At 40.9% G+C, this 27,618-nt stretch overlaps 1 protein-coding gene and 1 long non-coding RNA gene across 3 annotated transcripts; one reads left to right on the top strand and one right to left on the bottom strand.

Annotated features, from left to right (window-relative positions):
* Nucleotides 1–980: 980 nt before the first annotated feature.
* On the top strand, nt 981–26,585 carry mbd1a (methyl-CpG binding domain protein 1a). 2 transcript variants are annotated; one of them, XM_083554888.1, is made up of 17 exons: nt 981–1,280; nt 5,346–5,745; nt 5,914–6,039; nt 6,759–6,873; nt 9,705–10,192; nt 12,826–12,899; nt 13,000–13,037; nt 13,705–13,755; nt 13,882–13,923; nt 14,193–14,246; nt 15,226–15,285; nt 15,400–15,570; nt 15,698–15,997; nt 18,538–18,615; nt 20,284–20,364; nt 20,714–21,052; nt 22,110–26,585. In XM_083554888.1, exons 2-17 carry the CDS (start codon nt 5,483–5,485, stop codon nt 22,578–22,580), a joined length of 2,751 nt encoding a protein of 916 aa, XP_083411014.1. In that variant the 5' UTR covers nt 981–1,280; nt 5,346–5,482; the 3' UTR covers nt 22,581–26,585. The 2 variants fall into 2 exon arrangements, with proteins under 2 accessions (XP_083411014.1, XP_083411015.1); XM_083554889.1 differs by lacking the exon at nt 18,538–18,615.
* LOC310733705 lies at nt 25,377–27,618 on the bottom strand. The gene is made up of 2 exons (XR_014535871.1): nt 26,699–27,618; nt 25,377–26,658 (listed from the first exon to the last, which is right to left on the bottom strand). It is a non-coding gene; the product is annotated as an uncharacterized lncRNA (long non-coding RNA).

Raw genomic sequence — 27,618 nt, 5'->3', positions numbered from 1 at the left:
TGTATTTTATTAAAATATTTTATGTTTTTGTCATGTTATTAGACAAATATTGATTCTGAACTGCTCCAGATGTTGTAGGTGCACAGATGTGGTTGTAGTGTAGAGGTTTGGAGTCTTAACTGGGTTTTTTACTTTGGTAAAATGGTTTTTACCTCCATATGTGAAATGTCTCTCTCTCTCTCTCTCTCTCTGTAATGCCACGTGTTGTTATATTGCGTTTTGTATTGTGTTGATAGTTTTTATATTTGCTACGTGATAGCGGTGGTATTAAGAGGTGGATTAAGTCGGGTACGTCCCCACTGAAGGCCCAGGTACCAAATACACGGCCCGCCACTGGCGAGATCATTTGCGGGTTTTGAACGATCTCGTTTTCCATCATTTTCATCTCGCTAATTGGTTAAAATCAAATAAAAAATGTAAATAAAAACCAAGTGTGGGTTAGGACTCTCTTTGTTTGACTTTTGTTAGCAACAAACCAAACCAAGCTAACTGTGACGAGTGACGCAACACTTCAACCGCACAATCGATGTTATAGATTTAACAATCGAAATGTCTGTTAATATATTTGACACTAAGAAGTGGCACTCATTAGTGTTTTGATGTCGAGGTGTAAACGGGAAAGCGACTATTGTTTGACAAGATTACAGAGTCGTACAAACGAGTACAAGCGAAGTCGCAACTTCGACTCGAACCGTTCTCGAAACTCGAACGTTCTAACAATGGAGACTCCTTTTATAGTTATAGAAAAATAAAGTCTTTATGATATAGAAAATGCGAATTGCTTTTACATCACAGCACCATTTTTCGATCGGATTATCGCCATCTGTGAACGAACAGCCAGTGAGAGTAGAAATGATTCACGCTTTTGTGTTCGGTTACTGGAAATAGAAATAAAATAAACGGATGCACACATTTCGACCAATCAGAATCGAGGATTGGGAAAAAAAACGCGATCAAACCCCGACCGCACGTGCCGACGTTGCAAACGCGAACGGCGCGCGCGACGACTTCGACGCGACCCCGTCGTTGTAACGTCGTATCGCTCACGACCAGACGTGTGTGTGTTTTTTTGTTTTGTTTTGTTGTAGCGTGAAAGTAGTCGTCGGATCCCCCCTCCCTCTCTCTTCTCTCCTTCCCGGTAGCTCGCACATGCTCAGTAGCGTGCGCAAAGTATCGCTAATCGAAGGAGAGACTCGAAGCTGTCGGTCGGTCGCGGCAGCGGCAACGACGACGATAACGGTAACGGCGACGGCGCGCGAGCGAGCTCGACGTGTTGTTCGGTAAGACTCCGTGTCCTTCTACACGCATCGCGATCCCGAGCGATTGCGTGACTTTGTTTTGGTTGTTTTTTTTTTTTTTTGCATTTTTTCCCCCCTGCGCGTGCGTGTGTGCGCGTGCGCGCGCGCGCGCAAATCAACAAAACACGAGAGAATGCATGCACGCGAGCGCGAGACTGTCGATACTTCCTTTCTTTTTCTTTTCTTTTTTTTTTTTGCCCCCTCCGTGCTTTGAGGGACTTGAGGTTCACTTCAGTCCAACTACACAACAACAACAGAAGACCGATTTCCTGTTCAACTTTCGGGTCTGATGCATTGCTTGGACAAACCAACCTTCTCCTTTGCTTTTGTTTTTTTTGTTGTTGTTGTTGTTGTTGTTGTTGTTGTTGTTGTTGTTTGTTTTTTTGGCCAAGCACGCGCACTTCCACCTTATAACATGGAAAAGAATCTGCATGCCTTGCCACGTGACTCTGGTCTTGATGTCCCCTTTTTTTTTCGCTTTGCAAAAAAAAAAACGTTTGCACCGGACACACACACACACACACACACACACACACACACACACACACACACACACACACACACAAAGTCCGCCCCAGGGTCGCCCCCAGGCTGGCTGTGTAGAAAATGCACAAGTCATTCCATCTTTATTTTTAACATCTCATGCATTGCACTTTTTTTGTTTCTGTGTCTTGATATCACTTGTAATCTGAAACTTCTAGAACATCAAAATCTAGATGTTTACCCTTCACACATGCAGCACTTATTTACACTTCCAGAAACAACACCCCCAAAATACAGGATGTCCAATTGTCCATGACATCATTAAGAAGTTTACACTGTACACGTTCTTGCAGCGAGTGTAAAAAAAAAAGAGCAAAGAGGATAGAATTTATTTCAGTGCATGACCTTGCATGACCTTTATTTTAATTGAAAAGTCCTCACTCAGCAAGAAGAAGAACAGATTTACACACTCGGCATTCAGGCAGCTGAAATACTTTGCAGTGCATCTTGGAAAAACTTGCCAGAGGTGTTCTTCACACGTTGGAGATTTTCTTGTGCATCTCAGAGCAGTTAGATCGGATTTGGGTGCGGTGACTTGGTAGGACGTCCCATGATAGTTATCACTTGCTCTGTAAATAAGGCTCTGTAGCGCTGAGACAGTCTGATCACATCATCTCTCACGTTCTCTGTGGTACACTCATTTTATTCCACTCATACACTCTTTAATTCTGGTGTGTTTTTTTTTTCCTTTTTTACTACATTTGTGAATAGAAACGACATAAAGAACGACATAAAACGTCTAACAATTTTCATGAACCCGATGCTAGACTTCTTGTGTTTGATGTAATTCCGTAAAAATCTTTTTAAAAAGCTCACTATAAAAACACCATCATATATTTTCAGGTATGAAAACATGTCCCTGTAGACTGCGGTTGAGTTTTTTTTTAGATTAGATTTTCCCGATTCTTAGCTTTTTTGATAAGATGTTCCACTAGATTTTAGAGTGTGTTTGTAGAGATTGTGGAGATTGTGAGGTGAATTGAGGTGAAGTAAGGTGAGGTGAGGTGAGGAGGTGCTGTCAGTGTAAAAAAAAAAATAAAGGTGCTCAATAGGTTTGGAGCTCTATAGCAGGAGATCTTCCACTCCATCCCATGTAAAGCAGATCTTCATGGAGCTGGATTTGTGCACACGAGTGAAGGGAAAATGGGAAGGGGAAAAAAAAGGAAAAGTTTGCGAAAGTGCATATGTAATAATACTTTTGTCCACACGGGGGCACAATTTTGACGTTGTTTTAAATATTGTCACAGTAACGCTACAACATTGAAGGTTTCCAAATGATTAATTGCGAAGTCTTTATTTTCCTGAAGCACGGACGTGTGCGTATAAGTAATACTGTTCGGTGGCTTGCTGGTAAAACGTGGATGACTTCACTTGAACTAGGAGACTCAAACATGTTCCAGCATGACTATGTTACTGTGCACAAAGCCAGATCCATGAAGATCTGCTTTTCAATGGGTTTGGAGCAGATCTTCTACTATAAAGCTCTAAAACCTATCGAACACATTTGAGATGCATTTCTCACCCTGACTGCACCTCAGGCTTCCTCACCCGACCCTACATCAGTACCCGACTTTACTGATTCAATCTCCACATACACACTAAAAAAAACTAATGGAACATCTCATCATTCCAGGATAGTGTAGGTTAAAAGAACAGCATATTGGAACTATACTTTTACCCATATACTGTATATCCAAGTAAATTCTTCATTAACGTTTGGGTTGTTAACACTAGTCCGTTCTGCACACGAGGTATCATGATAATATATGCGATATTTCTTCCGGTGTATGACCCACATTTTAGTGCATTTTTATTACAATTTATTTTCTTTAGTTATTAATGAAGGTCGAGGCACTGCTAGTTGATCGCCGGAACTATCGGCTATCACAAAAATCCATACAGATAGTTTTTCCGGCTTCCACTCAGCTGCAAGAGCGGCCTCTAGAGGCGAATCACCGACATTTGTTTTTACACTTGAGATTGCGTGCTGCACGGAGAGCGCTATATTATATGTTTTATTTATAATTTATGAATTATATCATATTTATTAATGAATAGACTCAGATTTCTTTCCTTTAGCAAACTTTCATGATTTGGTACTGGATTAGTTTTTAATAATTTTTTTTTTTTGTGATTAAGTTTAGTACTATTTTATATGGCGTTTTCAAGCGTTATAGTCTGATTTATATTAAGTTTGTAATCTTGCGTACCAGTGTAGATTTATTCATTTCTAGAGACTCAAAGCACTTTTGTACGTCGCTCTGGACACGGGCGTCTGCGAAATGCCGCAAATGTAAATTTCAATATCAATGAATCTGAAAATATGCCATTATGTTATTAATAATACTCTTTTTATAGGCTACACATCTCTTGAAAAGTAGCAGCTGCATGTAGTAAACATTCAGGTCTCGTTTAATGTGCAAGTTGTCGTCTGTAACCTTCAGCAGTCCCCGAATAATAGTGATATTAATGCAGAAATCGTTGGTGTTCTTGTGAATGTCATTTGAGTTGCAAGAATAATAAATAGCTTGTAACATGCAAGTATGCACGCACGATTATCAGCTGTTAACCTCTCTTAATGGATTCCTAAATGTTTGTGCTGTAGTATTTAAAGTCGTGTTGTTTATTTTTCGTGGATGTACAGGGTTAAAGCGTGCATTTGGGGCAGTACGGCCTCAGTCCCGCTCTCGGATACAGTCGATGTCATGATGCTAATTTTGTACGTTAGTCCTCATTGGGCGATTCTGAAATCTGGTTGCGTCCTTAGCCATCGACCGATTAGTCTAAGGTTTTATGGGAACACGAGGCTAAAATATCAAGTGGAACGGATTTCTAGAATCTATAATCTGTATAGAACAGATTGCTGTAATAGAGCCTGGGCGTGTGGCGACACTTCTGGCTTTTGCCATAGTAATGACTCTGCTGTGGGCCGGCGTGGCAGATATCGAGACGTTGGCCGCTTTTATTGGCCTCGCTGCACGTCTCTGCTCGGCTCTCCGGGATACCGTCGCCATAGCAACCGCTCGGTTTTTTTTTTCTTCTTTTTTTTTCCTCCTTCCTTTTTTTTTATTATCCCCTCCTCCCCCTCGCTTCTCTAAATGTTCTCCGTCACGTTGCAGTCGAGCGAGTTGCGCTAGCCTCAGGCCGTGCAAACGGACCTCTTTGGAATGAGGGCTTTTTTTTATTGCTGCTATCTCCCTAGCATAGATGTGAACAATCACACCTAGCTAGATAATTAGGCCTGCTTAGAAGGTGATTAACAATTCTGGTGATACAGTTTTTAATAGGTTGAAGAGTCGCCCCCACCCCCCCACCCCCCCGCATTTGATAGAAATGAGGAAAACGAGCCAGAAATGACGACTTCCTCCGAAATGAATAATAATTAAACATCCCTCCATAACCGAGCGCTCGTTTTTCACCTAAAATGATGTCATGGTTTGAGTACAGTGAAGCAAGAGTTGATAAAAATAGATTATTGATGTAAGTTTTTTTTCCCTCCTCCAGCGATTCAAAATGCAGCCTGCATCCACGCGTATTGCGGTCTGAATCCGTCGTAAAGGTAAAAGGATGTGACTCGGTCTGGCTTTCAATCTTCCTGCTATGAGGCGAGAGCCGTCAGCGTGACGGAGAGCGCGAGATTAATGGAAGGCGTGACGGAACAGTCGGAGACGAGGGAACGGTTGGTGGAAAACCAGGATGAGACCGGACCCGGTTTAGTGGACGACGCAATCGCGCTCGGGAAGGACGATCCATCCGTTCCTGCGGTCACGGATGCGGGCGAAGGCGACATGGAGCCGCCTCCCGATTGGCTGGAGCCGTTGGAGGATTGCGAAGACGAGGGCGACGAAGGCGTCGAGATCGACGGCGGCACCAAGCGAAGAAGCCGGAGGGGCAGAAATACGTCGTATGTCCCTTTTCATTTTTGCATAAAATCGTTAATTTTTTAAAAGTTTAATATCTAAGATATGTAAACAATCCTGTTAAAATAGCGTTTCAGTTATTGTGCTGGAAAACATTGAACTGAAGTACAGTTTGCAAGCCGAGTTTTACACTCGCTCTTTACTTGTGCCAGGCGGAGACGTGGAAGGCCATCGGTGTCCTCAAACAGCTCATGGGTGGATTGTCCTGAGTTGGGAAGTGGCTGGAAACGAAAAGTAATCTTTTGGCGTGCGGGCAAAAATGCAACGTATTACTTAAGGTAGGTTCCTCACGTTAGCTTATTAGCCTAAAGACAGATGCATATCATATAGATACACTTCATTCTTTATGCTAACAGCTAGTCAATAACATACAGGTGCATTGTGATTAGATTAAATTTATATTGAATTATAAATTTAATCATGGCACCAAAATCCGCCATGATGCGCACATCCGGCAATTAAAACCGTCCGAGTGGAAACATAACCAAATTTCCGTTTGGTGTCCTGATGATTTACGTCTTTTACAAGATCATAATTACTTTAAAACATTTACAAGTATATTCTGTAAATATACTTGTGATCAAAAAGTACTATTTTTGTACTTTTTGATCATCCCTTTCCACATTCAGTCCCAATTTTCTCTTATAATAACCTCCACTCCTCTGGAAAGATGATTTGAGGCCTGGGGTCCATTCAGCATGAAAAATTCATTCATGTTCAATAGGGTTGAGGTCAGAGCTCTAAAGCAGGAGATCTTCCACTCAAACCCATGTAAAGCATATCTTCATGAACCTGGCTTCACTTTGAAGTGAAGGGAAAATGTCATGCTACCACTTCCAGAGACGTCCTATACAATTGTGTTCCTCAGAATTTGAGGGAAGGGCCATATTTGGTTCTTCCCCAAACTGTTACCTCAAATTCGGAGACACTTAAGTTCTTGTCTGGAAATAAATACAGCACACTAAACCAAAGCATCTTCTGTCTCGTCCTTCTGCAGTCCCAAAGGCGTGCGCTTCAGGAGTAAAGTCCAACTCGCCAAACATCTCAAAGCCGACCTGTCTCTCTTCGACTACAAAGAAGGAAAGTTTGTGGATGCCATCATCCCAAGAAAGGTAATTATATAATTAAAGAAAATATACTATAATTATATTATTATGATGATTCAAATAAAATGATAAATATGGTTGAAATGAAAGGCAACGCGGATAAACGTTCGTAAAAAATTATTCCTCTTAAGATTTTAAAGCCACGACGTACAGACGATCACACACCGATCACTAGAAGAAAATGTATCAAACATTTTGGACCGAAAATTGCCCGTGATAACGCGCTCAAAGAACAGCGCAACATCAATGAACCGAACAGCAGTAAAAAAAATCATTTGCAGAATGAAATCAGAGCAGAATTGACCTTTTAGAAAATCTCCCAGACGAATCAGGTTTCTCCTATTTGAAGCATCGGAGTAAGCGTGTGTTTTACCGATGCGCCGAGTTTAAAATTCGAGCACCAAAATCCGCCATGATGCGCACATCCGGCAATTAAAACCGTCCGGGTGGAAACATAACCAAATTTCCGTTTGGTGTCCTGATGATTTAAATCATTTAAAAGATCATAATTACTTTAAAACATTTACAAGTATATTTTGTTTTTATGTTCTTTGTTGAGTTTGGTTTCACATCCATTTTTGTTCATGTTGATTAGAGTATTTAAAACTTGTAACATATTTATTTAAGGTACAATAAGATAAATATGTGCGGTTAAGTTGCAATCAGTCACAATAAAATATATTTTAATCAACTGACAGCCTAAATGTATACACACACACACACACACACACACACACACACACACACACACACACACACACAGTTTCACACAAGGTGGTATATTTTTCAAGTTTCAAGACTAGATTTGTAACACGCCTACAGGTGGCAGCACAAGGCTGCATGCACAGTCACATGGAGCACCGACTTTCAAAAGTCAGTGTTCCAAAAGACACGCTAGTTTTTCACACCATCATTTCGACACCTTTGCGGAGATCCATCGAAGATCGCAGAAGGACCTTCCAAAAGATGACTTCCAGGACACTTTCCAGACGTGGCAGCAACACCGGGAGCCCTGTGTTGCTGTGCAGGGGGACTATTTTAGATTAGATTAGATTCAACTTTATTGTCATTGTGCAAGGTGCATGTACAGAGCCAATGAAATGCAATTAGCATCTAACCAGAAGTGCATAAGTGGCCTGTTTACAGTTAATAAATAGCAGTGTGATAAATAAGGGTTTGGGGTCCTTTGGGGGTATATACAGGGATGAGGGTGCATAATGTACAGAAGGTGCAGTAGGTAATAATATATTTATATATAGTAATATACAATATACTGTGCAGAGATTGTGTGTAGATGTCAGGAGATGACATGCTCAAATGACATGATATAGTTATGTACATGAATGAATGCTGTATGATACGGTAGATACAGTATAAATATGAGTGGAATGTACAGTAGTGCGATGATAAACAACTTATGGTTGGTGCAAAAATGCACAGTGCATGAGCAGTGCAGAAAAAACCCAGAAAGTGACCATACAGTAGTGTATTTTGTAACAGCTAAAGGAACAAAGCTATTCTTCAGTCTGTTTGTGCGGCTCTGAGACTCCTGTAGCGTCTGCCTGATGGGAAAAGGGTGAATAGTCCATGATTGGGGTGAGAGGGATCTGTGATGATGTCCCTGTAGGGAGTATAGAAGAGGGCCCAATACACATCCCTGAGGAACCTCAGTAATCTTTGATGATGCCCCTCACCCTTTGCAGACAGCGTTTACTGTGAATGTCCTCCAGTGTGGGCAGCTGAGTGCCAATGCTTTGTTGGGCAGGTTTCACCCCCCCCCCCCCCCCCCCCTAAAGGGCTTCACGGTCCGAAGCAGTGCAGCAGTGCACAGACTGGACTTTTTAAGTCTGCTCAAAAAAAAAAACAGGCGCTGTGTTGCCTTTCTGATCAGGATAGAAGAGTTCAGAGACCAGGTGAGATACTGGAGATGTGGTTTACAATCCACAAAATCGTCTTTTTGGTGTTGAGTTCCAGGTTATTACACCATGGTACTAGGTGCTGGATCTCCTCCCTGTACCACCGTGGTGTCATCTGCGAACTTAACGATAAACATTAATAAATAAAGTACTTAATTGTAAACAAAACGAGTTTCGAAAGTTTTTGCTACCACCTCATGTCACAGTATCTCACAAAAGTGAGTACACCCCTCACATTTCAACAGCCAAGATAAACCTTTATTCATCCTATAGTGGGGAACTTTCTCTTACAACAGCAAAGAAAAATGTGCAAATATGAAGTAGAGACATATAAATATATGCAGTAGGGTGTATAAATACAAAAGAAAAGAAACACACAATACAGTAGTTACACTTTCCAACAAATTGCCCTGGGTATAATATTGCACAGTTTAAAATGGTGTTATTGTACAAAAATATATGGTATTGTTATTGCACAGTAATAACAGTGTGCAGGATGGTGACTGGTTCACTGGGAGCAGTTCTGATTGTACAGTCTAAAAGACCTTCAGTATCACACCTTCAGACACTTATGATGTAGTAGTCAATGTGCAGCTTGTATAGCAGAACAGATCTCAGAATGGTTCCCTATCAGAGAGGGTGTATAGGATGGCCAGGAATCCTCCACTTTCCAAAGAACCTTTAAAGAACCCTTTTTTAAGGGTATAGTTCCAGGAACCGTTTTAGTTCCTACAGGTTATAGGGTTGGTAAGTAAAATTTCATGATCCCAGGCAGGAGGAACCTTTCTAGATATCTCTATGAAGTCGAGTGAAGCCATGTTTGTGTAAATTGTATTTCTTCGGTCCGGGTTAAAGCCTATTTTAGACCATGCGCCAATATTCCAGTTTGTTCTTTTAAAGTCTTTTTTACTTTTTCTCCAGCGACGAAAAGCTCGTGTAAAAGAAGGCACCAGACGCAGCAGCCTTTCTTCCCCCAGAGCCAGTGCTCGGAACCTGGGCAGGGCTCGCACTTCTGAGAACATAACCACACCTTCTCAGAACGAGCCTGTCAGCCCGCAGACACCGCAGCTCATCCCAATATCAGCGTCCAACTCTCCACCCCTGAAAACCTCCTACAGAAGCCCACCGGACCTTACTCGTGTCTCACCCACCATCCTCCAGCAGCCCAGCCCTTCACCCTCGCTCAAACTGGACGATCTCTCGGTCCAAAGCAACTCAGTATCTCAGTCCTGGCTCCAGTCCTCTCTGGCACCGGTCAGCCCCAATAAAACACCCGAGAGTGACTTCCCCACTTACCCAAATGGCCAGAGCACCATGAAAGACTCTTTGTATCTCCAGCCACCCCCTTTAACACAGCTGGCCCTGGACTCTGAGGAAGGAATGCATGATCGCGGCCTCCCTCCTCTCGAGTGAGTAAACCCTTCAGCTTGTTTTGGTCACCGTGACAAATGCTATCATGGTGGTGATACCGGGATGGAATCCCAAAACAATTCAGGTTAACCTTCTCAATACTTTAGTGTTGCTGCATTTTCTATTTTTACCACAAGGGGGCTTGTGGTAGCTTTTGCAGCGCTCAGATGAGTTATGGGTTATAATGCTTCAGGAGATCAGCAGGATATGCTCAAATTACAGGTTTTTTTCATGATTACAATAATAGACTGTTAAAGACATGTGCAGAGGAGGGACACGGGGTACATCGGTGGGAGAATGCTGAGGATGGAGACACCAGGAAGGAGGAAAAGAGAAAGACCTAGGAGGAGGTTTATGGATGTGGTGAGGGAAGACATGGTTGGTTTGAAAAAGGCAGATGTAGAGGACAGGGGGGGTATGGAGACGGATGATACGCTGTGGTGCCCCCTAATGGGAGCAGCCAAAAGAAGAAAAAGAAGACAATAATAGACTGTTAGTTATTGGTCATGGTGACATTCTGACATGGCTGCATCAGAACTATGATAAAAAGCAGAAGAGTAGAGAAGGATGGAGGGATTGATCGGCGGATAGTGTGTGAGCCAATACAGGACGAAAGATAAAAAGATAATAAACAGGTCATCCCCAATTCTGAAAAAATAAAATAAAATCAGGACAAATGTAAAATGTGTATAAAACAAAATGCAATGATGAATTTGATGGCTGCAACACGGCTCAAATAAATTGGGACGGGGCAACAAAAGTCTGGGAAAAGTGTTATTAAAAAGAGATTTGCAGCTTACGAGGTTGATTGCCAACAGAAGAATGGAAAAATGGACAGGAGTGAGAAGGTCAGTAGACATGAATAGATGCATGCACTATATTGGACTTAAAGTATTGGGACACCTGATTTTTCAGCCATATGTGGTTCTTAAAAAAAACAAACCTGATCCAGCATGATAACGCTCATGTGCAGAAAGTCAGCTTCATGAAGATACGCTTTACATGGGTTAATAATAATAATAATAATAAACTTTATTTTGTATAGCGCCTTTAAAAGGAGTTTCTCAAAGCGCTTGACATAACAGATAAAATTCAAAGATACACATAATAATGCAAACACTAAAACTAACTATACAAAAAATAAAAACCCAATAAATAACAAACAAAGAAGTCACATAAAAGCTACCCTAAAAAAGTATGTTTTAAGATGGGATTTAAAAACACCCAGGGATTCTGCATTCCTGATCGCTGAGGGCAGGGAATTCCACAGTTTAGGAGCCAAAGAAGAAAAAGCCCGATCACCCACAGTTTTTAGCCGTTTTTTTTGGGCAGTGAGAAGACCAGCTTCAGAGGACCGTAGAGCACGTGATGGTGTGTAGGGGGTTAACAGCTCACATAGATATTGAGGGGCCAGATTATTCAAGGCCTTATAGGTGAGCATGTGAATTTTAAACTCAATACGAAAACTAACTGGAAGCCAGTGCAATTTTTCCAGGATAGGTGTGATGTGTTCCCTTGCACTGGTCCTAGTCAGAATTCTAGCAGCAGAATTTTGTACCAACTGTAATTTACTTAGGGTAGCTTTAGGAACTCCAGCCAGCAAAGCATTACAGTAGTCTAAACGTGAAAATACAAATGTGTTGATCAACTTTTCAGCAACAGAGAAAGTCAGCATGGGACGTAATTTGCCAATGTTTCTGAGATGAAAAAATGACGCTTTGACAGTGCTACGAACATGATGGTCAAATGTTAAATTGGTGTCAAATATCACCCCTAAATTTTTTAGTTTAGTTTGGAATTGTAAAGCAGAGCCATCCAAACTTAAGGTTACGGACTCTGCTTTACACAACTGATGAGGTGAACCAATAAGCATTACTTCGGTCTTGTCACTGTTCAGACAAAGATAATTTTCCGACATCCATTTCTTAATCTCAGTAAAACATTGAGAGAGAAAAGACACAGGCATATTAACATCAGGTTTAGAATGTATATAGATATGAGTGTCATTGGCATAAAAGTGATAGTTAAGACCAAGTGATTTTAAAAGCTGGCCAAATGGATAAATGTAAATACTAAAAAGTAATGGGCCCAAAACCGATCCCTGAGGAACACCAGATTGCACCACACCAACCTTAGACTTGCAATCACCCATCACCCACACCCGTTGGAGTGGAAGATCTCCTGCTGTAGGGCTCTGACCCTCAACCCTAATGAACACTTTTGGGATCAATTGTTCCTGCTCACGCCACCTCAGTTCTTCTCACCTCACCTACATCAGTACCTGACTTCACTGAAGTGGCTGTGTGAGCTCAAATCCTAAAAAACACGCTCCAAAAATCTAGTGGAACATCTTCTCAGAAGAGCAGAGGTTATTACATGGGTTCGAAATATGGATTGGAATCTCATTCAAAATCTTAGTCAATTGTCCACAAATTTTTGTCCATATAGTCGAGTAGGATTAAAGCAGGGACGATTGACAGATCAGTAGAGGCGAATAAGATAATTAGCATGTTGAGTGGTTTTATTTTTGGAAACCCAGTTACCCAAAACCATGAATCCAGTTTGTTTTATTGTTGTATTTTTCAAATGTATGTTGTTGAAAGTAAGCTTTCTTTTCTTTTTTTTATTCCAGAGGCTGTGCCAACTGTGGTTGTAAATACCCCGGGATGGGAAACGGAAGGCAGCTGTTGTGTCCCAAATGCAGACGTGTGTGAACATTTTCCTTTTTATTTATTTTTTTCATTTTTTCCCGCCTCACGATTTCAGTGCATAAAAGCGAATGAGCCCATTTTGTTTTGTTTTCCAGCGAGAAGAAATCAACAGCCTCATATTGTCTTCAGGAAGGTACACGTTTCACACGTTTGCTTGCCAGCATTTTTTTTTGTGTGTGTGAATTTTCTGGTCATTTATTTTGTATGATTGTTTTGAGAGCAGAGAGAAGTTGATTCATGGTGTGGTGATAATAATTGAGCAGTCTAACTGGATTCGAATTTATGCAAATTAAAACAGGGACGTAGGCGCGAGCAGGATCACGGCATCTAAATCCTATTGAACTGCTCTGAGATGATCGAGAAAATTCCAACATCTTTGGCAAGTTTTATAAGAGGAATGCTGAGAGTGTGTGAAGCTATTCGATTGACGATTGAGATGGTTTGTTCATGTGCAAAAGAAGGGACATGGGGTATATTGGTAGAAGAATGCTGAGGCAGGAGGAAAGACAGTGGAGGAGGAGGTTTATGGATGTGGTGAGGGAAGACATGCAGATAGTTGGTTTGTTGTAGAGGACACAATGGTATGGAGACGGATGATCTGCTGTGGAGACCCCTTAAGGAAACAGACGAAAGAAGTTGTCGTTCACTATTCTGAGGTCGATCGAGGTGACAGGTTTTTCTTTATCTTACCTCTCCACAAGAGGGAGCTGTTACCTAAAGCGTTCATGTCATAGTCTGTACTTGCAATGATGTTTTAATGTTTTTGTGTTTAATATGGGATTTTATTTCTCCCCCTCAAGGTGGGACAGGATAGGTGGATTCTGGGAAACACCAAAAATAACAATTCCCTTGTAAGTACTTTTTAAAGGGCCTACTGTTTTATAGCGTTATAAAAATATGAAGAAATGCAAAGATCTCTGTGTTGTCATGGGAATCTGATAAACGAGTGATTTTGCTTGTTTGTGTTTTTTTACCAGACGAAAACGACACCTCCCTTAGGAAAGAGACGCTATCCATGTGTGAGTACTAAAATGGGGGCTCCGGTTTTCACGCCGAGTTGAATCTTATCTAGGCGTCACAAAAGAATGTGAATAAAGCATTCTCCTTTTCCAAACATCTTCAGGTTATGAGAGATGATTAGAAATGGCAGTCAAGGCTCATCTGATGCTGTACATGAAAGAGATTAGGATAAGATTATTATTAGGTGTTAGTAAGAGAGAGAGTACCATATTCATTTGAGATATAGTGACAGAAGACCAGGTTTTGTCGTGTTTTGTCTGACCTGCAGAAGTCTCTCAGATTGATGGCTCAGCAGGAAAAGGAAAAGGATGAGATTAAGAAGGTAAGAATACACATCTCGTTGCATTGCCAATGATACGATACATCAAAGATTCATATAAAGCAGCTGATTCGATTCAATGCAATTCGATTCAATGTGATTCGAAAAAGAGTCACATAGAATACAGATTAACATGGCAGAGGTAGAGCTGCGTCTTCCTGCAGACACAACAGGAAAAGAACGTCTGGTTTTATTTGATCTTTTTTCTTCGCACTACAGAGGCGTGTTTGTGAAAGGACCCTTCGTTAGAAGTCAGAAGGCGCTTCGTTAAATTGATGATTAGATGTGTGTCTGAACCGAAGGAATAAAAGCGAACTATTTGTACCATATTGAATTGCGGAGAATCGTGTTTTTTTTTTATCCATTGCATCGTATCGCATCGTGTTTGAATCGATTCGGAATCGTATCGCACTGCGTCGCAATAGGGGCGAATCGTATCAGTCGCTGCTTCATATCGATCTTCACTGTATCGTATCGTTGTTAATGCATCGAAAAGCGAATTGCATTGGATTAAACAGTATATATATTTTATACACACACTTTATTGACAAACGTTTGTGGACACCTGACCATAAGTTTATGTGCTTCTTCAATGGTGTTCAATCGGGTTAAGGGTCAGAGCTCTATAGCAGGAGATCTTCCACTCCAACCCATGTATCTTCATAATGCTGGCTTTCTGCACAGAGGCATTATCATGCTGGGACACATTTACGATCTCCCAGTTTAAGTGAAGGGAAAAATGCTTCAGCATCCAAATACGTCTTATACACTCGTGTGCCTTCAACTTTGTAGTGACACTCTGAGGAAGACGCACGTGGGTGGAACAGTCAGGTGTCCCAAAACATTTGTCCATATAATGTAGAAAGTTATATTTGATCATTATTGTAGTGTATGTGTGCCTACATGTATATGAACTATATATGTCTCTCACTCTCTCTATACACATTTATACTAAAGGACTAAAGCTTGTATGTTAAATTAGGAAGTGGAGCAGGACAGTGACGATGATGAAGACGGGCCTGACGGTGGTGGCGATGATGATGTGAGTTTTGCGTTTCACAACTTCATGCTTTGTAACTTCTAGCTGTATTTTTTGCCTTTATATTTCCACTCACCTCTGTTTTTTCATATAATATCCGCTCGTTCGTGTGGTTAGTACGGGCCGAGGAAACGCAAACGGCGAATGTGCGGCCACTGTAAAGCCTGCCTTCGTAAGGAGAACTGCGGGAAATGTGATTTTTGCTTGGACAAGACCAGATACGGAGGCCCGAACAAGCTGAGGCAGAAATGTCGCTTTCGCCAGTGTCAGGTTCGCTCGCGGCTTCAGGTACGTAATCGCCCGAATACATGCTGATTATTATTTCTATAGCTGAATGGCTTTAATCCAGAATATCGTACTGAACTCCTGAAGCAGTATAACCACCTTCAAGCGCTAAGAAGTGTTTCTCTTACAGACAGGGTCACTTAAATACGCGAGATCTGCCGGCGTGAGTGACTCGGGACAGGGTGAGTCGAGCTCGCGAAAGCACAGCAGGCACTGGGGGAGGCGAAAAATCAAGCATCGCTCAAGAACCAGCAAATACTGTACAGACGACGAAAACGATGACGATGGCAAATACGAAGACAGGCGTCTGGTCAGGAAAGGACGAAAGGGCAGGCCGAAGAGATACACGCGCCATCAGAAACGAGTGAAGGACGAGTATAAGGTGTCTGATCCAGAGATCGAGGACGGAGGACCGGGCGATCTGGAGCAGGTTACAGATTTTTTTGTTTGATTCTCTGTATAGATTTTTTTTTTTAACTATTACCAAAAGCTTAATTTCAGTGGTTCTCAACTGGTCTTGCCTCAGAACCTGTGTTTATTATTTATAATGTGTATAAGTTACACACTATATGGACAAAAGTTTGTGGACACCTGAGCATACGATCCTTTTTGAACATTTAATTCCACATTTAGTTCCCATGTTCTGTTAGAAAGACCTCCACTCTTCTGGCAAGATGTTCTGCGAAGATCATTCAGCCACAAGGGTTTAGTAAAGTCAGGTTCTAAAGTAGGTGAGGTGAGGAGGCCTGGGGGGTTCAGTCAGCATTCACATTCATCCCAAAAGTGTTCAGTAGACTTTATAGCTTAATAGCGGGAGATCATCTACTCCAACCCATGTGAAGCAGATCTTCATGGAGCTGGCTTTGTGCACGGCGGTATCGTCATGCTGGAACAGGTTTGGATTTCCTAGTTCAAGAAAAGAGAAAATTCCGATTTTCGAGCACATTCAAAGACGTCCTATACAATTGTGTGTCTCTAATATTGTGGTAACAGTTTGGAGAAGAGGCACATATGGCGGTCAGGTGTCCCAAAACATTTGGCCATATAGTGTATAAATTGATCTAACGCATCAGAAAATTAAGGCACTGCGCAGCAATAACGTGTGTGTGTGTGTGTAAATAGAATATATTTAAATATATAATAAAAGACTATGCCTGCCATTAAAACCTATTATATCATAGCAGTGTTGAATTGTTGCTTCCGATTAGTCAGAAACGTAAATAAAAGATTAAGATATAAGATTTCTATTCGTCATTGTCATACATATTTATATGTTTGTGACAAATAAAAATCTTGAATTGCATTTGTGATCAAATATCATTATTACTATATATGACAAAGTAACGTAACATGTGTGTAACGTAACTGCATATATTATTACCGTAATTTCCAGACTATTAAGCGCACCTTAATATAAGCCACACCCACTGAATTTGACAAAGATGTTTATTTTGAACATAAATAAGCCGCACCTGTCTATAAGCCGCACCTGTCTATAAGCCGCAGGTGTCTACACTGAAACTAATGAACTTTACACAGGCTTTAATGAAAGACAGTGTCTGTTACACGGCTTGTATCTAAACAGTAGCCTACCAAGAAAGTCATTGTTCACTGTCTTCCTCCTTCCTTTCACAACTATTTCTCTCGAGAGTTTTTCTTTTGGCATCGTCGTGCGTTTAAAATTCACCATCGGTGAATCTTTTCTCCCGATGCCGTGCAGCTCAGAACACAGGTGAAGTGTGTTTTCATGCCCGGTTGTTTTCAGCGTGACGAATGATTCTCATTTCCTGTAGACAGTCCGAGTGAGCGGCAGGTCAAACGTCAGAGGAACATCATCCATATTTATGATGTGGTGCGGCCCGATTCAGTGGGAGCGCATCTGATTTAATATAAAGAGTTTCATTGGTTCACCTGAACCCGTTCTGCAATTTCATTGGTCTAATGTTATGGGGCTCAGTTTTTTGGCTTGAAGTTTGGAAACCGGGAAAAACCCAGGAAAAATCCATAAATTAGCCGCTTCATTGTTTAAGCCGCGGGGTTCAAAGCGTGGGGAAAAACGGTGCGGCTTATAGTCCGAAAAATACGGTAAATAGAATAACAATGACACGCTGTCCTTCGCCAACCGATTGAAAACAACAGTAAATAGATCAAAAGTACGATTATGGCAGTAAATTCAATGGAAAACGGTGATTGTTACCAAATTGCTGTGGTAAAAGAGGAATAAAACACTTGAGGACCACCTTCAGTGGTCAACACGTCTCCTTTCAATGTAGCCGCAACTGCACCACCCGCATACATCATCTCCAGCAGAAACGTCGATATTATTGTCATAAATTGACAGTTCAATGATCACGGAAACCTTGGGGATTACGATTTGTGGTCATTTTAGAGGAAAGAAAACGCAAAAGTAATGGCGCATAACCTTATAATCAATAAATTTTCCTCACGTCGTCCGGTTTTTCTTGAAAAGTCCGTCTTGTAAATGTCCTTCTAATTGTATCTGTGGCCAAATGGTTGTGGGATGAAACAAAAAAAATAGCCATTAAATCCACACGAATATATTTGAGCTTGTGAATTTGCTACAGGTGCAGTTCGCGAGCTCCGACTAGTGCGCCCTCTGATCGTCCAATCGAAGGGCGTAAAAAAAAAAAAAAAGGTTATTGTATGCCTGCTAGACGGCCCCGGTGATGCCGATTGGTTAAAGCTGCAGCTTGTGATGTTTTTAAAGCTGAAGGTGCTGCAGTGATTCTGAAGGCCTCAATAGGATTTGTTTTGGACCCTGGCTGAAATCTGATTGGATAAAAACTTTGACATAGAGATACACTCCTGGAAGCCTGACTGTAGACTGTTGAGAATACTTCAATACATATTCATGGACATGTCAGTGATTCTGAGCGTGTAGGCCGGCAGAGAACCCGAACACTAGATGGTGAACTGGTTATGATCTCACGCTTGCTCCTGTTCTGACAGGAACCATTTGTGGGGTGCGATGATGGCAGCAGTGGTTTTTACGAGTCTGAAGAACTCTACTCGAACAACTACATCAAGGTCAGAGACACCTGATAGAAATCTGCTGATACTTTATTGTTTTGGTTTGGGTTTGTTTTGTTTTTTTTCCCTCCCAAAAGCAGAGTTCGCCAATTTATGGTGCGTCTCAATCCACTCTCTAGTTTATTTGGTCACAAATCGGTGTGTGATGTGCACAGGATTTTATTTGAGTTTCTCGATACCTTGATCAGGATCATAGGCTGCCTAGTGGGTTTGTACGACTTTTTTTTCCTTAAACGACCCGTTTGTAATACGTCAAGTTAAAAATATCGCTAACGTGAGCAATCTTCGAACAATATTTTTGTCGGAAGACACTAAAGTATTTTTTGGCTTGAGGGTTTCAGTAAAATGGGGATGTAATTTCCTGGCAAGGGAACGTAACTAAGTATTGCTTCTCCCTGGTTTTTGCGGTGCATTGTGGGATGTTTTTAGGGAGCTTGAATGCTTCCTCAACTGAGACAAGCCCTAAATATATCCGACTTACGTGATCAGTGCCACGATTGCTGAACATTAAGGGAGCTGATTAAGACGCACCCTTAGATTTTGCTTTGGGCCACTTTTATTCCCTGCAGTGTTTTTTTTTTTTTTTTTTAGGGCTGCCGCACATGACCTGCCTTTTCACAGAACCAATCATTATTTGAATACCTTAAAACCAGCATTGAAAAATGTTCATTCAAGATTTGTTGTTGTTCATCATTTGTCCAGTAGATGGCAGTGTAATTCTAGCCACCCTCCCTACTGAAAGTCCTGTTTGTGTGTTAAGGATGTGCATCTTCATAACTGAGGATGCATAGTCAGCGATATGATATATTAAAGATACATATGAAGCAGCCAATGATGCGATACGATTCACCACTATTACGATGAGTCGATTTGAGACGATGCAATGGAAAAGATATCATGTGCTGCAATTCGATATGGTGCTGATAGTTCACTTTCATTTCTTCGGTTCAGACAGACAGCAAATCATCAATATACTGAAGTGTCTTTTGACTTTCACACACATGCCTTTGTAGTGCAAAAAAAAAAAAAAAAAGATAAAATAAAACCAGACGTTCTTTTCCTGTTGTGTCTTCAGGAAGTTACAGCTCTACCTCTGCCATGTCTGTATTCTACTTGATTCTCAGGACACGCCTCGGTCTCTGGTGTTGTGATGCGACGTATTCACGTAACATTCTCGAAAAACAGTTTAGCGACAAGAAATCGATCTGCTGTTAAAACGAGCTCCGCTTATCTGGGAAGATGTCCCACTTTGGAGTGTGATTGAGGAGAATTCTTCTTATTCAGCCCCAAAGGTTTTTAGTAAAGTCAGCTACTGATGAAGGTCAAATCCACCCCAAAGGTACCAATACGTTTGGAGCTCTACAGCCGGAGATCTTCCACTCCAACTCATGTAAAGCAGATCTTCATGGAGCTGACTTTGTGCACAGGGATATTGTCAATGCTGGAACAGGTGAACTAGGAGACCTGTTCCAGCATCCTTCAGTCAGGTGTTCTAAAGCTTTTGTCCATATAATATATACATATTTCACAAGTATGCGAAATTGTGAAAAGTATGTTCCAGACGATATTCTTCTAAAAGAATTCATATTGTTGTATTAATAAAATGTTGCGCTATAACGTGCATGTTTGCATGTAAAATGTGTGGTGTTTGTGTTTCTGGTTTAGAACGGTGCTGCTCTTGATCTGCTCAGGACCAGTGGACCTCAGAGATTGGAGGTAGAATATCCAGAGCTTCCTCGGGGCACAGTAAGTATATTTGGTATTTAATGCTTTTGGTTTTGATCAGTTCCCTAAACTTGCAATAGCAGTGTTTTCCACTTGATGTCTGCAAATGTTTCCCAAAGATGAACCCTTTTGGCAATCAGTAAATTTTTAAATGTAGGTATACGTCTGTAAAGTTTGCAGACGCACGACGGTTGATATTTGTAATCTCGCTTGTTAAAAAAACGGCAGTGAAACCATGAAGTAGAAACACTGCCCTCTAGAGGCGGGACGCCACTTCGCAGGTCACGAAAAATCGAAGTGCGCTATGGTTTATGGTCAGTGTGTGCTTTAATTAAGCATAAATACACAAAATTTCCCTGTGTGTCTATAGGAGCTGGTGTACACTGTACCAGGTCTAGCTGATGGTTCTCAGTTGCTGAGCTCGGTCCTCCCGAACAGCATACCCCTGCAGCTGAATGCCGTGTCAGGCTCACACATGCCCCTGATGCTGGATGGCATGGCCAGCAAATCCATCCCTCAGCCGCACCCCGAGGTCCTGACCAGCAACAGTGCGTCCCTGCCGCTCAGTGATTTTCTGCGGAACCATGGATTGAAGCTGGTCGAGGTGGATACAACCCTCCCACAGATCCTTCCAGCTCCTCCTCCGGCTCCTCCCAGCCATGAACCGGAGCACCAGAGTGAACCGGGGACTCGGGAAGCATCGCCTGAGGTGAGGCTCAGACTGCTAATCTTACATTAGGATTCCGTACACGGGACGCGAACGCAGTGTGCAAATTCAGGGAGAGGCGGGAATTTATAGGATGTCGGCTAAGAGAAAAGTGGAGCTTCATCCTGGACCCTATTTCTTCCAAACAGCAGCTGTTTTTCACAAGTCTGTTCACAGTACGTAATTAGCAAATTCATTTTAACGGCACAGATTTCATTAACGGCGCACGCATTTCTGATTCGTATAAAAAATATACATAAATAAATATAAAAGAGGCCAAATTAAAACCTTCAACCCAACACACGTTTATTCACGACGTCCTTTCTTTACTCATATATATATATATATATATATATATATATATATATATATATATATATATATATATATATATATATATATATATATATATAAAAATAGGAATAAAAAAACGCAGATAAATAATTTTTAAACATTTGTTTTACTGATGCGTCAAGTCTCAAATCAGCACCAAAATCCGCCACGATGTGCACGTCCGGCAATTAGAACCGTCCGTGTGGAAACATAGCAAAAGTTCCGTTTGGAGTTCTGATGATTTACGTACAAAAAAAAATTACATTAAAATATTTTTTTACGACCTGCCGTCATCCGAAAATGTAAACAGGCCTGTTTAAGTAAATGTCCCAACAAAGAAAAAGAAGTAAATGGGAACCTGATATTTCTCTGTTTTTTTTCTTCATGTGTCTAATAGATGTTCAAAAAAAACATCTATTACCTTTGAAACGTGTTTAGTTTTCATGCTCTTTGTTGATATTGGCTTCACTACTAATAATTTGCATAAAGCATACATATTCCTCCACGCCCATGTCGAATGGAGTATTAAAAACGTCAGATTTAATTTGCGACGAATCACGAGTTCGCTAAATGTTTTAATCGATTGACAGCCCTAATATTTATTTGAATTAAATTTGGATTTCCCCTGTGCTCACATACGCATGCAGTCGTAGCTGCACATTGTCGAATAAAACACACCGGTTGTATCTTGCATGACAAATTCAAGCAGAGCATTTCGCTCACACAGGTCTACAGCCTTCCGGACTCCACCGAGAGTTCCTCGATCCGGGACTCGAAACTGCTGGAGCTGCTGACTTCCCTGCGTCGCACCATTCTCCCTGCGCACTGGGTGGGAGTGATGGCGAACGGCCCGATCCTTCAGCTCTTTCAGTGTTCCAAGCTCTCGCCCATGGCTGACACGGTTATGCAGATCGAACCCGATTTCGTCTACCAGATCAGCGTTCAGAACCAGCCGCTGCTGCCCACGCACGCCGTGTACGAACGCCACCCGGCCCGCCTTACCTCCGTCAGCCAAGTGGTCAACCTGCTGCTCGACCTGGAGGAGATGAACGTGTGCCAGGGCTACCAGAGCTTCGAGGCGAACTCGCAGCAGGAGCCGCTGCTGTGCGCTCGGGCCGCCTTGTGCCAGCTGCTCGTCCCGCAGGACGAGGACTGCTGCGAAAAATGCCAGGAGTGCAACCCTCTCTTGACGAGCTAGTCTCCGATCGAACGGTTAGGAGAAGAGATTTGGAAATCATTACGTTCACTGGTTTGTTTGTAAACGTATAAGTCCTACGTTAGAAATGTATTCATGGAGGGGGGACGAACCCTGACGTCGATCCACTCATGTGATTCCCGCACCAAAATCTCAACACATTTTCCTTTACTGAGAAACCGAAAACCTACTGACTACTATAGAACGATTGTGGACCAAAAGTTTGTGGACACCCGACCATAACATTGCGATGTGCGACATTCAGAACCTCCGATTCCACGTTTAGTCCCTATTCGCTGTTATCTCCACTCTTCTGGGAAGATTTGTGGAGATACATTCAGCCACAAGGGTGTTAGTCAAGTCGCTGATGTAGGTGAGACGAGAAGGGGTGCAGTCCACTGAAGAACTTCCACTCCAACATATGTCCCCATGTAAAGCAGATCCCCATGTGAAACAGGTTTTTTTGGTCTCCTGGTTGAACTGAAAAGAAAATCTCATGCTCCTCCATCCAAAGACGTCCCATAATTGTTTCGGGTGTCCCAATACTTTTGTCCATATAGTGTGTTAATATAAGGCTGTAATTCGGTTCGTCTGAGCTTCTGGTGTATAAACAAAAAAGGAATCAGCTTCATTCCCTGCTCATTTTAAGTGTTTATTGATAATTGATTATGGACAATACCTGCTCTTCTGATGGTCTTGATCAGTAATTGAGTTCCATAAATCCAGAGCAGTCTTCATATCCTCTTTCTTCAGTCCATGAAAATGTGTTGAATGAAACAAATCACACACAGAACGGATTCCGGTCCGACTATGATTTTCTAAAAGTTTTCGAAAAGTTCTCCTGGCAGCGAGAGCTCCGGCGGGATAGATGATATTCATCTCGGCATAATCAGGCAGCTCGCAAGCCTGAGCAAGCAAAGGAATATTCCTGGTGAGAGTTGAGATTTCCCAATCAGTTCCCCAGGACGCCTTCCTGCATGTTATTATTTTTTAATTTATTGATTAGTACTGTGACTTTGTACATTGGTGCTCTAAGGGCTTGGTCTGAGTCGACGTCTTCTTCAAAAAACCAATAACTGCGGAGACGCTCCTGTTGTTCTAATGGTGCTTTTTTTTGTATAAAAAATCCTGTCTACGTAGCTCTCTGTAGCAAAACGTCTTGATTGAGCAAACCTCTTGTCGGTCATCCACGACCATCCCTGCAGCCTTTCAGTGTACTTCATCCTGTTCTTTTGATCTCAGTTTGCTCTCAGACCTATGGAGAGAGTAAGGAAAGTCAGTGACCTTTAACTACCTCTCAACCATTCCTTGGGCCATCGCTGGTATCCGAAACTGTTTTCGCATCGCTTTTCTGATCTTCGATTTGTTTTTCACAAATGATGCCTGTTTTTCTTTTTGTTTGTTTGTTTCACGGCTTTCCATTGAGAAGGTCATCAAGCTTTGAATTCTAGTTCATTGATAAAATACAGTCCATGACCTGCTTTAACTCTAGGATGTTTTGGAGTGATCCTTTTTGTTAAGGATCATTAAACTATTCAGTTATATTTTGAATGCACCTTAAAACCTTTGAAATTCCTCTGGTGTGCGTCATTTTCAATTTCTACTCATTTTCAACACCGAATATCATGAGCACAGTATTAGCACGAGAAAGCAAAAGTGCAAATATAAACATACACTGTATGGATAAAACATTGTGGACACCTGAGCATAAGATTGCTATGTGCTTCTTTTCGAACATCCCCCTCCACGGTTAGTTTCAATTTGCCGCTATAAAAAGCTCCACTCTTCTGAGAAGATGTTCCACGAGATGTTTTTGTGGAGATTTTGTTCATTCAGCCACAATTAAAATGTAGGTGGGGAGGCCAGTGTCAAAAAAATTCACCCTAAAGTAGTTCAATAAGGTTTATACCTCTATAGCAGGAGATCTTCCAGTGCAACCAATAGAAAGGAACGGGTTTGTGTCTATTTCAATTGTGTGCCTCTAAGAAACCACATATGGCTGGAAAAGTCGGGGGTCCTCATAATTTTCTGTCCATATAGTGTATGCATTGGAGTTAAAAAGACATTGTATAGTGTACAATTTGTAAATTGGGGCAAACAATTGATTGTTTCCCATCATGCATACTAAATACTAAAGCAGGAGGAGACACCAAATACATTGTTAGCACAAAATATCAATATTACAGTATTTACACTTTTTCATATATGAAGCTATTAAAAAATCAGCTCTCGATGCCAAGCATCTATATTACTATATTATATTATATTTATATAGTGTGTTTGGCAGCGATTTTGGCAGATTCTTTTCCTCAGATTTAATTTGAAAAATGTTATAGCGAACGCTACTGAAATCCGGCTCGAACTTCCGCAAATATTATAGAAATATTTTATTTTGCTGTCGTGATTTGTTTCAATCGTCTCCTCGTGGGTGATTCCAAATCAATACAAATAAAATTTTTTTATCCTAGAACGAAAAGTTTCAATCCTGGTGGGTGTGGTTTCTTGCAGGTTGACTCCGCCTACAGGGCACATAGTTCCTCAATGAATTGTTTAATGTGGCTGAAAAGAATACAAAATATAGACTACCTTCAAAAATCACCAGCTGAAAAATTGATTTTATTGTTGAATTTATTCCAACACCTTTTCATTTGTTTCCTGTCTTTGAAAGAAAAATTTTGTCATTGATTTTTTTACACCCTTCAGATCGTGTCCTCACAATGTTGGTCTACCGATTTTTTTGTGTGCGCTACTAAAATCTACCCAAGATGATCGGTGTTAACCAAAGACTACTGAAGGTAGTTTTCTAGCTTACGATTAACCTGAACGTTTGCTGGCGATTCTGATGGTTTTTACACTTGAGTAAAAGAGTTATTTTTGGCTCCTAGTGCGACTTTTTCCTTTGAGTTCTCCAAGGCGTCTTTCACACTTCTTATACCACACAACCCTTTTTACATGCAATATCATGGAAAGATGCTGCATTTTAACAGCACTGCCAGTGGCAATTTTTTTTTTGTCACAGTGGAGCTTCCAAAGTTCTCAGCACAGGTTCATGTCAATCAGGTTGCAAGCGAGAAAAACAAATGTGAAGAACAGCGTGGTGGGGGGGGGGTAGTCTTGGTAGTGAGCAGATATAAGAATTTTATTGCATGTTAAATTGAAAATAACCATATAGTCATACAATAATCTGCATAAAAAGCCATCCTTATGTATCACTTGAGTTTGGTGTCTTGCACTACTGAATAAAAACTTTGTACATTTTTATGTCAATAAGTCGCTCGTGCTACACGGTGACTCAGTATTTGCATTGCCGATGCTGCCGAGAAGAGCAAGTCCCGAGGTGAAGCATTCCTGAAGAACAACAGCTCCACAGAGCGGTTTTGTTGGTTTTCCCCCTGCTATATTAGGTCCCCAGATCTCGTCAGTGAGGTTGAAAACACAGCCGAAAGATGAAATCACATAAGCTGAGGGACTCATTGGCCAAAGTTTTGGTGTTTGATGATTTCTTTGTTCTAACACACCTGGTAAGCTACTGTAAATCTGATTGGATTCACTAAACTGTTCATACTGGACTTAAATGGTTTGGATGTTTGTTGGTACCTTTATCACCTATATATTTCATGAATGACAAAGCAAGCTTTCTTTCTTTCTTTTCTTTTTTTTTGCGCCTCATAAAACACTGAATGTTTGCTTTTCTATGCTGTACCCATGACTGTTCTCTTGATTTTATTAATATGAAAACAAAAATGTGTAACGCAGTTACTATTCACCTTAAAGTATTTTGCAAAATTTTGGTGTGTCCCAAAGGTCATACAAATTTGTTGACTGAAATATTTTTATAATATTTAAAGAGTTTAAACAAACAACCAAAAGAAAAAAAAGGTTACTGCTCAGCATTTTAATACAAACACACAGCAGAACACTGCGCTTGGGTCCTGCTAACCGGGGGGTTTTAAATCATGATTTCTATGAGTGGTTAAAAGATTGATTAAATCCTCATATTTGTTCAAATCTGTTGTTTCGATTGTACGTTTATTTTAGCACAGTAATATTTCTCATCACTGTAGCAATGACAACTAAAGTTCTGCACTTGATAACAGGCTTGTGTCGGATTGAGACCTTACAACCCCCATATATGTAAAACGCACACTAGCATAAGTAGGAACTATTTAATAAATCATTTCATATATGCATAAATGATAAATCAGGTTTCTTCAGATTAAGTTAGCTGATGCTAGACAGCTAGCATTAGCAGAAACGTTCAACAAATATCTTAAGGTTGGTTAGAGAATTTTATTCAGAAACCCTGTGAGGTTTGCTCATGTTTTATATATTTTTTATTTTATAATCATTTATCAATAGTATGAATAGTTTAGGAATTCTGTCAGAGATGCTAATTTTACCCCACAGACTAGCACTAGCACATGAAATCCTGTCAGGTTGACTCATGTTTGCTTGGAGATCATGTTATAAACATTATAAAAAAAAATGATTTAAAGTCAAATATCTTTTCTGGTGGGTTTAGCATTTCGTGTTTGCTAGCAGTCGTGAATTTTTGTATGAAAAATCCTGTCAGGTTGACTCGTTAGCTTGGAGGTCATTTTATAAACATGCATGAATATTTATATATCAAATATTTCCTCAGGTTAGCTTAGCAAAACCTGTTCGCTAACACGAAGTTACATTTGGAGGTTTTATAAATAAAACTTTGAAAAGTCCTGTCAGAAATTCTGTCAGTTAGCTGTAATCAGACACATACTTTAGCATGACCTCTGCTTTACATATCAACCACATTGCAACCAGTTTCAGTCAACGATTTATTAATTAAAACTAATGATGTAAATTTTGATTTTTTTTTATTTACTGATTGAACGTGTGTGCGCTATCAAAAAATTCTGCCAGGTAGAATAACATTAATTAGCAGGTTATTAGCAAAACAGAAATAATACTTATGAATAAATGGATAACAGCAACACATAGTCAATGTATAAGCAAAAGTATTGGCACACTAGACTTTCCCCAGACATACGTGGTTCTTCCCCAA

This window comes from Silurus aristotelis (assembly GCF_946808225.1).
Source record: "Silurus aristotelis genome assembly, chromosome: 11".
Lineage (NCBI taxonomy): Eukaryota > Metazoa > Chordata > Actinopteri > Siluriformes > Siluridae > Silurus > Silurus aristotelis.
The sequence above is the reverse complement of the archived record's forward strand: the minus strand, read 5'-3'. Positions and strand labels throughout refer to the sequence as shown.